Source organism: Salmo salar, chromosome ssa01, assembly GCF_905237065.1.
Source record: "Salmo salar chromosome ssa01, Ssal_v3.1, whole genome shotgun sequence".
Lineage (NCBI taxonomy): Eukaryota > Metazoa > Chordata > Actinopteri > Salmoniformes > Salmonidae > Salmo > Salmo salar.
This window is the reverse complement of record NC_059442.1, coordinates 107,199,524-107,211,825: the sequence shown is the minus strand read 5'-3', so window position 1 is coordinate 107,211,825 and position 12,302 is coordinate 107,199,524. Positions and strand designations below refer to the sequence as shown.

General features: G+C 42.2%; 1 protein-coding gene across 5 annotated transcripts in view; it reads left to right on the top strand.

Moving 5' to 3' along the window:
* The window catches only part of ehbp1 (EH domain binding protein 1), a 400,782-nt gene that overhangs the window by 104,599 nt on the left and 283,881 nt on the right, over window positions 1-12,302 (top strand). For all 5 annotated transcript variants that reach the window (XM_045687294.1, XM_045687320.1, XM_045687312.1 and 2 more), the window contains exon 7: window positions 11,103-11,242. In XM_045687294.1, the coding sequence (XP_045543250.1) occupies window positions 11,103-11,242 (140 nt within the window). The remainder of the gene's footprint in view (window positions 1-11,102; window positions 11,243-12,302) is intronic.

Genomic DNA, 12,302 nt, shown 5'->3' with positions numbered 1-12,302 from the left:
GCTGCTGTTGCCTGCTTCTGATGTCTGACCTGCTGCTGTTGTCTGACCTGCTGCTGTTGTCTGCTTCTGTTGTCTGACCTGCTGCTGTTGCCTGGCCTGCTGCTGTTGCCTGGCCTGCTGCTGTTGCCTGGCCTGCTGCTGTTGCCTGGCCTGCTGCTGTTGCCTGGCCTGCTGCTGTTGCCTGGCCTGCTGCTGTTGCCTGACCTGCTGCTGTTGCCTGGCCTGCTGCTGTTGCCTGACCTGCTGCTGTTGTCTGCTTCTGATGTCTGACCTGCTGCTGTTGTCTGACCTGCTGCTGTTGTCTGCTTCTGTTGTCTGACCTGCTGCTGTTGCCTGGCCTGCTGCTGTTGCCTGGCCTGCTGCTGTTGCCTGGCCTGCTGCTGGCGCCTGGCCTGCTGCTGTTGCCTGGCCTGCTGCTGTTGCCTGACCTGCTGCTGTTGCCTGACCTGCTGCTGTTGCCTGGCCTGCCACCACAGAAAATACCACTGTATTTATTTATGAAGGAGAGAGAGAAATAGAGGGGTGGGGGAGACAAGGAGTGAGAGAGGGGAGGAGAAAGAGAAAGCCAGGGAGAGAGAGGAGGAGAGGGAAGGAGTGAGAAAGGGGAGGAGAAAGAGAGAGCCAGGGAGAGAGAGGTGTTGGGGGAGAGGGAAGGAGTGAGAGAGGGGAGGAGAAAGAGAGAGCCAGGGAGAGAGAGGATGAGGGAGAGAGGTGGTGGGGGAGAGGGAAGGAGTGAGAGAGGGGAGGAGAAAGAGAGAGCCAGGGAGAGAGAGGATGAGGGAGAGAGGTGGTGGGGGAGAGGGAAGGAGTGAGAGAGGGGAGGAGAAAGAGAGAGCCAGGGAGAGAGAGGTGTTGGGGGAGAGGGAAGGAGTGAGAGAGGGGAGGAGAAAGAGAGAGCCAGGGAGAGAGAGGATGAGGGAGAGAGGTGGTGGGGGAGAGGGAAGGAGTGAGAGAGGGGAGGAGAAAGAGAGAGCCAGGGAGAGAGAGGATGAGGGAGAGAGGTGGTGGGGGAGAGGGAAGGAGTGAGAGAGGGGAGGAGAAAGAGAGAGCCAGGGAGAGAGAGGTGTTGGGGGAGAGGGAAGGAGTGAGAGAGGGGAGGAGAAAGAGAGAGACAGGGAGAGAGGTGGTGGTGGGGGAGAGAGGTGGTGGTGGGGGAGGGAAGGAAGAGAAATGAAGATGGAGAGAGGGAAGGAGAGAGTTAATCCCAGGGTGTTATCTATCTGGTGGTGGCTGGATGTGAAACACACACACACATAAACACACATAAACACACACACACACACACACACACACACACACACACACATAAACACACACACACACACACACACACACATACATACATACATAAACACACACATAAACACACACATAAACACACACAAAAAAACGCATGCACCCACGGAAACATACAACTTAACACTCACACACACACGTGCACATTTTGTTTCCTCAGCAGCCGCCGCATGAAGGACACTATGCTTATAGACAGGAGAATAGTACTCTCTCTCTCTGTCCGTCTCTCTCTCTGGTCCATCTCTCCCTTCCTCTCTGTCCGTCTCTCTCTCTCTCTCTCTCTCTCTGGTCCATCTCTCCCTTCCTCTCTGTCTGTCTCTCTCTCTCTCTCTCTCTCTCTCTGGTCCATCTCTCCCTTCCTCTCTGTCACCCTCTCTCTGGTCCGTCTCTCTCTCTGGTCCATCTCTCCCTTCCTCTCTGTCCGTCTCTCTCTCTCTCTCTCTCTCTCTGGTCCATCTCTCCCTTCCTCTCTGTCCGTCTCTCTCTCTCTCTCTCTCTCTCTGGTCCATCTCTCCCTTCCTCTCTGTCACCCTCTCTCTGTCCGTCTCTCTCTCTCTGGTCCATCTCTCCCTTCCTCTCTGTCCGTCTCTCTCTCTGTCCGTCTCTCTCTCTGGTCCATCTCTCCCTTCCTCTCTGTCACCCTCTCTCTGTCACCCTCTCTCTCTCTGGTCCATCTCTCCCTTCCTCTCTGTCACCCTCTCTCTGTCCGTCTCTCTCTCTGGTCCATCTCTCCCTTCCTCTCTGTCCGTCTCTCTCTCTCTCTCTCTCTGGTCCATCTCTCCCTTCCTCTCTGTCCGTCTCTCTCTGTCCGTCTCTCTCTCTGGTCCATCTCTCCCTTCCTCTCTGTCCGTCTCTCTCTCTCTCTCTCTCTCTCTCTGGTCCATCTCTCCCTTCCTCTCTGTCTGTCTCTCTCTCTCTCTCTCTCTCTCTCTGGTCCATCTCTCCCTTCCTCTCTGTCACCCTCTCTCTGGTCCGTCTCTCTCTCTGGTCCATCTCTCCCTTCCTCTCTGTCCGTCTCTCTCTCTCTCTCTCTCTCTCTGGTCCATCTCTCCCTTCCTCTCTGTCCGTCTCTCTCTCTCTCTCTCTCTCTCTGGTCCATCTCTCCCTTCCTCTCTGTCACCCTCTCTCTGTCCGTCTCTCTCTCTCTGGTCCATCTCTCCCTTCCTCTCTGTCCGTCTCTCTCTCTGTCCGTCTCTCTCTCTGGTCCATCTCTCCCTTCCTCTCTGTCACCCTCTCTCTGTCACCCTCTCTCTCTCTGGTCCATCTCTCCCTTCCTCTCTGTCACCCTCTCTCTGTCCGTCTCTCTCTCTGGTCCATCTCTCCCTTCCTCTCTGTCCGTCTCTCTCTCTCTCTCTCTCTCTCTGGTCCATCTCTCCCTTCCTCTCTGTCCGTCTCTCTCTGTCCGTCTCTCTCTCTGGTCCATCTCTCCCTTCCTCTCTGTCACCCTCTCTCTCTCTCTCTCTCTCTCTCTGGTCCATCTCTCCCTTCCTCTCTCTGTCACCCTCTCTCTGTCCGTCTCTCTCTCTCTGGTCCATCTCTCCCTTCCTCTCTGTCACCCTCTCTCTGTCCGTCTCTCTCTCTCTGTCCATCTCTCCCTTTTTCCCTCTTCATTTTTTCTCTGTTTCTCTTCCTCTCACCACTCCCTGTTTAATACCACTATAGACAGGTCATGATATTCCCTGTTTAATACCACTATAGACAGGTCGTGATATTCCCTGTTTAATACCACTATAGACAGGTCATGATATTCCCTGTTTAATACCACTATAGACAGGTCATGATATTCCCTGTTTAATACCACTATAGACAGGTCGTGATATTCCCTGTTTAATACCACTCTATAGACAGGTCGTGATATTCCCTGTTTAATACCACTATAGACAGGTCATGATATTCCCTGTTTAATAACACTATAGACAGGTCATGATATTCCCTGTTTAATACCACTATAGACAGGTCGTGATATTCCCTGTTTAATACCACTATAGACAGGTCGTGATATTCCCTGTTTAATACCACTATAGACAGGTCATGATATTCCCTGTTTAATACCACTATAGACAGGTCATGATATTCCCTGTTTAATACCACTATAGACAGGTCGTGATATTCCCTGTTTAATACCATTACAGACAGGTCATGATATTCCCTGTTTAATACCACTATAGACAGGTCATGATATTCCCTGTTTAATACCACTATAGACAGGTCATGATATTCCCTGTTTAATACCACTATAGACAGGTCGTGATATTCCCTGTTTAATACCACTATAGACAGGTCATGATATTCCCTGTTTAATACCACTATAGACAGGTCATGATATTCCCTGTTTAATACCACTATAGACAGGTCGTGATATTCCCTGTTTAATAACACTCTATAGACAGGTCGTGATATTCCCTGTTTAATACCACTATAGACAGGTCATGATATTCCCTGTTTAATAACACTCTATAGACAGGTCATGATATTCCCTGTTTAATACCACTATAGACAGGTCATGATATTCCCTGTTTAATACCACTCTATAGACAGGTCGTGATATTCCCTGTTTAATACCACTATAGACAGGTCATGATATTCCCTGTTTAATACCACTATAGACAGGTCGTGATATTCCCTGTTTAATAACACTCTATAGACAGGTCGTGATATTCCCTGTTTAATACCACTATAGACAGGTCGTGATATTCCCTGTTTAATAACACTATAGACAGGTCGTGATATTCCCTGTTTAATACCACTATAGACAGGTCATGATATTCCCTGTTTAATACCACTATAGACAGGTCATGATATTCCCTGTTTAATACCACTATAGACAGGTCATGATATTCCCTGTTTAATAACACTCTATAGACAGGTCGTGATATTCCCTGTTTAATACCACTATAGACAGGTCATGATATTCCCTGTTTAATAACACTATAGACAGGTCGTGATATTCCCTGTTTAATACCACTATAGACAGGTCATGATATTCCCTGTTTAATACCACTATAGACAGGTCATGATATTCTCTGTTTAATACCACTCTATAGACAGGTCATGATATTCCCTGTTTAATACCACTATAGACAGGTCATGATATTCCCTGTTTAATACCACTATAGACAGGTCATGATATTCCCTGTTTAATACCACTATAGACAGGTCGTGATATTCCCTGTTTAATACCACTATAGACAGGTCGTGATATTCCCTGTTTAATAACACTCTACAGACAGGTCATGATATTCCCTGTTTAATACCACTATAGACAGGTCATGATATTCCCTGTTTAATACCACTATAGACAGGTCATGATATTCCCTGTTTAATACCACTATAGACAGGTCGTGATATTCCCTGTTTAATACCACTATAGACAGGTCGTGATATTCCCTGTTTAATAACACTCTATAGACAGGTCGTGATATTCCCTGTTTAATACCACTATAGACAGGTCATGATATTCCCTGTTTAATAACACTCTATAGACAGGTCGTGATATTCCCTGTTTAATACCACTATAGACAGGTCATGATATTCCCTGTTTAATACCACTATAGACAGGTCATGATATTCCCTGTTTAATAACACTCTATAGACAGGTCGTGATATTCCCTGTTTAATACCACTATAGACAGGTCATGATATTCCCTGTTTACTACCACTCTATAGACAGGTCGTGATATTCCCTGTTTAATAACACTCTATAGACGGGTCGTGATATTCCCTGTTTAATACCACTATAGACAGGTCATGATATTCCCTGTTTAATACCACTATAGACAGGTCATGATATTCCCTGTTTAATACCACTATAGACAGGTCATGATATTCCCTGTTTAATACCATTACAGACAGGTCATGATATTCCCTGTTTAATACCACTATAGACAGGTCGTGATATTCCCTGTTTAATACCACTATAGACAGGTCGTGATATTCCCTGTTTAATACCACTATAGACAGGTCATGATATTCCCTGTTTAATACCATTATAGACAGGTCATGATATTCCCTGTTTAATAACACTCTATAGACAGGTCGTGATATTCCCTGTTTAATACCACTATAGACAGGTCATGATATTCCCTGTTTAATACCATTACAGACAGGTCATGATATTCCCTGTTTAATACCACTATAGACAGGTCGTGATATTCCCTGTTTAATAACACTCTATAGACAGGTCGTGATATTCCCTGTTTAATACCACTATAGACAGGTCGTGATATTCCCTGTTTAATAACACTATAGACAGGTCGTGATATTCCCTGTTTAATACCACTATAGACAGGTCATGATATTCCCTGTTTAATACCACTATAGACAGGTCATGATATTCTCTGTTTAATACCACTCTATAGACAGGTCATGATATTCCCTGTTTAATACCACTATAGACAGGTCATGATATTCCCTGTTTAATACCACTATAGACAGGTCATGATATTCCCTGTTTAATACCACTATAGACAGGTCGTGATATTCCCTGTTTAATACCACTATAGACAGGTCGTGATATTCCCTGTTTAATAACACTCTACAGACAGGTCATGATATTCCCTGTTTAATACCACTATAGACAGGTCATGATATTCCCTGTTTAATACCACTATAGACAGGTCATGATATTCCCTGTTTAATACCACTATAGACAGGTCGTGATATTCCCTGTTTAATACCACTATAGACAGGTCGTGATATTCCCTGTTTAATAACACTCTATAGACAGGTCGTGATATTCCCTGTTTAATACCACTATAGACAGGTCATGATATTCCCTGTTTAATAACACTCTATAGACAGGTCGTGATATTCCCTGTTTAATACCACTATAGACAGGTCATGATATTCCCTGTTTAATACCACTATAGACAGGTCATGATATTCCCTGTTTAATAACACTCTATAGACAGGTCGTGATATTCCCTGTTTAATACCACTATAGACAGGTCATGATATTCCCTGTTTAATACCACTATAGACAGGTCATGATATTCCCTGTTTAATACCACTATAGACAGGTCATGATATTCCCTGTTTAATACCACTATAGACAGGTCATGATATTCCCTGTTTAATACCACTATAGACAGGTCATGATATTCCCTGTTTAATACCTCTATAGACAGGTCGTGATATTCCCTGTTTAATACCACTATAGACAGGTCATGATATTCCCTGTTTAATACCACTATAGACAGGTCGTGATATTCCCTGTTTAATAACACTCTATAGACAGGTCGTGATATTCCCTGTTTAATAACACTCTATAGACAGGTTGTGATATTCCCTGTTTAATACCACTATAGACAGGTCATGATATTCCCTGTTTAATAACACTCTATAGACAGGTCGTGATATTCCCTGTTTAATAACACTCTATAGACAGGTCGTGATATTCCCTGTTTAATACCACTATAGACAGGTCATGATATTCCCTGTTTAATAACACTCTATAGACAGGTCGTGATATTCCCTGTTTAATACCACTATAGACAGGTCGTGATATTCCCTGTTTAATAACACTCTATAGACAGGTCGTGATATTCCCTGTTTAATACCACTATAGACAGGTCGTGATATTCCCTGTTTAATAACACTCTATAGACAGGTCGTGATATTCCCTGTTTAATACCACTATAGACAGGTCGTGATATTCCCTGTTTAATAACACTCTATAGACAGGTCGTGATATTCCCTGTTTAATACCACTATAGACAGGTCGTGATATTCCCTGTTTAATACCACTATAGACAGGTCATGATATTCCCTGTTTAATACCACTATAGACAGGTCATGATATTCCCTGTTTAATACCACTATAGACAGGTCATGATATTCCCTGTTTAATACCACTATAGACAGGTCGTGATATTCCCTGTTTAATACCACTATAGACAGGTCATGATATTCCCTGTTTAATACCACTATAGACAGGTCATGATATTCCCTGTTTAATACCATTATAGACAGGTCATGATATTCCCTGTTTAATACCACTATAGACAGGTCATGATATTCCCTGTTTAATACCACTATAGACAGGTCGTGATATTCCCTGTTTAATACCACTCTATAGACAGGTCATGATATTCCCTGTTTAATACCACTATAGACAGGTCGTGATAATCCCTGTTTAATAACACTCTATAGACAGGTCGTGATATTCCCTGTTTAATAACACTATAGACAGGTCATGATATTCCCTGTTTAATACCATTACAGACAGGTCATGATATTCCCTGTTTAATACCACTATAGACAGGTCATGATATTCCCTGTTTAATACCACTATAGACAGGTCATGATATTCCCTGTTTAATACCATTACAGACAGGTCATGATATTCCCTGTTTAATACCACTATAGACAGGTCGTGATATTCCCTGTTTAATACCACTATAGACAGGTCGTGATATTCCCTGTTTAATACCACTATAGACAGGTCATGATATTCCCTGTTTAATACCATTATAGACAGGTCATGATATTCCCTGTTTAATAACACTCTATAGACAGGTCGTGATATTCCCTGTTTAATACTACTATAGACAGGTCATGATATTCCCTGTTTAATACCATTACAGACAGGTCATGATATTCCCTGTTTAATACCACTATAGACAGGTCGTGATATTCCCTGTTTAATAACACTCTATAGACAGGTCGTGATATTCCCTGTTTAATACCACTATAGACAGGTCGTGATATTCCCTGTTTAATAACACTATAGACAGGTCGTGATATTCCCTGTTTAATACCACTATAGACAGGTCATGATATTCCCTGTTTAATACCACTATAGACAGGTCATGATATTCTCTGTTTAATACCACTCTATAGACAGGTCATGATATTCCCTGTTTAATACCATTATAGACAGGTCGTGATATTCCCTGTTTAATACCACTATAGACAGGTCATGATATTCCCTGTTTAATACCACTATAGACAGGTCGTGATATTCCCTGTTTAATACCACTATAGACAGGTCGTGATATTCCCTGTTTAATAACATCTATAGACAGGTCGTGATATTCCCTGTTTAATACCACTCTACAGACAGGTCATGATATTCCCTGTTTAATACCACTATAGACAGGTCATGATATTCCCTGTTTAATACCACTATAGACAGGTCATGATATTCCCTGTTTAATAACACTCTATAGACAGGTCGTGATATTCCCTGTTTAATACCACTATAGACAGGTCGTGATATTCCCTGTTTAATACCACCTATAGACAGGTCGTGATATTCCCTGTTTAATACCACTATAGACAGGTCATGATATTCCCTGTTTAATAACACTATAGACAGGTCGTGATATTCCCTGTTTAATACCACTATAGACAGGTCATGATATTCCCTGTTTAATACCACTATAGACAGGTCATGATATTCCCTGTTTAATAACACTCTATAGACAGGTCGTGATATTCCCTGTTTAATACCACTATAGACAGGTCATGATATTCCCTGTTTAATACCACTATAGACAGGTCGTGATATTCCCTGTTTAATACCACTATAGACAGGTCATGATATTCCCTGTTTAATACCACTATAGACAGGTCGTGATATTCCCTGTTTAATACCCCTATAGACAGTTCATGATATTCCCTGTTTAATACCACTATAGACAGGTCGTGATATTCCCTGTTTAATAACACTCTATAGACAGGTCGTGATATTCCCTGTTTAATAACACTCTATAGACAGGTCGTGATATTCCCTGTTTAATACCACTATAGACAGGTCATGATATTCCCTGTTTAATAACACTCTATAGACAGGTCGTGATATTCCCTGTTTAATAACACTCTATAGACAGGTCGTGATATTCCCTGTTTAATACCACTATAGACAGGTCGTGATATTCCCTGTTTAATAACACTCTATAGACAGGTCGTGATATTCCCTGTTTAATAACACTATAGACAGGTCGTGATATTCCCTGTTTAATAACACTCTATAGACAGGTCGTGATATTCCCTGTTTAATACCACTATAGACAGGTCGTGATATTCCCTGTTTAATAACACTCTATAGACAGGTCGTGATATTCCCTGTTTAATACCACTATAGACAGGTCGTGATATTCCCTGTTTAATAACACTCTATAGACAGGTCGTGATATTCCCTGTTTAATACCACTATAGACAGGTCATGATATTCCCTGTTTAATACCACTATAGACAGGTCGTGATATTCCCTGTTTAATACCACTATAGACAGGTCGTGATATTCCCTGTTTAATACCACTATAGACAGGTCGTGATATTCCCTGTTTAATACCACTATAGACAGGTCGTGATATTCCCTGTTTAATACCACTATAGACAGGTCATGATATTCCCTGTTTAATACCACTATAGACAGGTCATGATATTCCCTGTTTAATACCACTATAGACAGGTCATGATATTCCCTGTTTAATAACACTCTATAGACAGGTCGTGATATTCCCTGTTTAATACCACTATAGACAGGTCGTGATATTCCCTGTTTAATACCACTATAGACAGGTCGTGATATTCCCTGTTTAATAACACTCTATAGACAGGTCATGATATTCCCTGTTTAATACCACTATAGACAGGTCGTGATATTCCCTGTTTAATACCACTATAGACAGGTCGTGATATTCCCTGTTTAATACCACTATAGACAGGTCATGATATTCCCTGTTTAATACCACTATAGACAGGTCATGATATTCCCTGTTTAATACCACTATAGACAGGTCGTGATATTCCCTGTTTAATACCACTCTATAGACAGGTCATGATATTCCCTGTTTAATACCACTATAGACAGGTCGTGATATTCCCTGTTTAATAACACTCTATAGACAGGTCGTGATATTCCCTGTTTAATAACACTATAGACAGGTCATGATATTCCCTGTTTAATACCATTACAGACAGGTCATGATATTCCCTGTTTAATACCACTATAGACAGGTCATGATATTCCCTGTTTAATACCACTATAGACAGGTCATGATATTCCCTGTTTAATACCACTATAGACAGGTCATGATATTCCCTGTTTAATACCACTATAGACAGGTCATGATATTCCCTGTTTAATACCACTCTATAGACAGGTCGTGATATTCCCTGTTTAATACCATTATAGACAGGTCATGATATTCCCTGTTTAATACCACTCTATAGACAGGTCATGATATTCCCTGTTTAATAACACTATAGACAGGTCGTGATATTCCCTGTTTAATACCACTATAGACAGGTCATGATATTCCCTGTTTAATAACACTATAGACAGGTCATGATATTCCCTGTTTAATACCACTATAGACAGGTCATGATATTCCCTGTTTAATACCACTATAGACAGGTCATGATATTCCCTGTTTAATACCATTATAGACAGGTCGTGATATTCCCTGTTTAATACCACTATAGACAGGTCATGATATTCCCTGTTTAATACCACTATAGACAGGTCATGATATTCCCTGTTTAATAACACTCTATAGACAGGTCGTGATATTCCCTGTTTAATAACACTATAGACAGGTCGTGATATTCCCTGTACATCATGAGACTTGATGTGTTACATGGTTTTACAGTAGGTGTGAGTTGGGCCTTTCTCCCCTGTGAGATTCTTGTCTGCTATGAGAGAGAGAGAGAGAGAGAGATGTTGGCCTGTACAAAATGGCTGTATGTCGTGGATTCTCTTTGTTAGATTTATCATAAATAAAATCTGTCTGTCTGTCTGTCTGTCTGTCTGTCTGTCTGTCTGTCTGTCTGTCTGTCTGTCTGTCTGTCTGTCTCAGTGACGAGGACATGCAGAGCCTGGCCAGCCTGATGAGTATGAAGCAGGCCGATATCGGCAACCTGGATGACTTTGAGGAGGAGGACGAGGAGAATGAGGAGAACAGGGCCAACCAGGAGGAGAAGGCTGCTAAAATCACAGGTGAGTGGTCACACCTGTATTTGTTAAGGAGACCAGAAGAAGCTGCTGAGATCACAGATGAATTGCAGCAAATCTCCCCTCCAATGTAAAAGGTCATCTGACCTCAGTGAGACTTCCTGCTTCAGTGTTCATGTCTGTAGGTGTATGGGATGTGTTCATGTTTATGGGTGTATGGGTTGTGTTCATGTTTATGGGTGTATGGGATGTGTTCATGTCTGTGTGTGTATGGGATGTGTTCATGGTTATGGGCGTATGGGATGTGTATATGTCTGTGGGTATATGGGATGTGTTCATGTTTATGGGTATATGGGATGTGTACATGTCTGTGGGTGTATGGGATGTGTTCATGTTTATGGGATGTGTTCATGTCTGTGTGTGTATGGGATGTGTTCATGTTTATGGGTGTATGGGATGTGTATGGGATGTGTTCATGTTTATGGGTGTATGGGTTGTGTTTATGGGTGTATGGGATGTGTTCATGTCTGTGTGTGTATGGGATGTGTACATGTCTGTGTGTGTGTATGGGATGTGTTCATGGTTATGGGTGTATGGGATGTGTATATGTCTGTGGGTATATGGGATGTGTTCATGTTTATGGGTATATGGGATGTGTACATGTCTGTGGGTGTATGGGATGTGTTCATGTCTGTGTGTGTATGGGATGTGTTCATGTTTATGAGTGTATGGGATGTGTTCATGTCTGTGTGTGTATGGGATGTGTACATGTCTGTGTGTGTATGGGATGTGTTCATGGTTATTGGTGTATGGGATGTGTATATGTCTGTGGGTATATGGGATGTGTTCATGTTTATGGGTATATGGGATGTGTTCATGTTTATGGGTGTATGGGATGTGTATATGTCTGTGGGTATATGGGATGTGTTCATGTCTGTGGGTATACTGGATGTGTTCATCTTTATGGGTATATGGGATGTGTACATGTCTGTGGGTGTATGGGATGTGTTCATGTTTATGGGTGTATGGGATGTGTACATGTCTGTGTGTGTATGGGATGTGTTCATGTTTATGGGTGTATGGGATGTGTACATGTCTGTGGGTG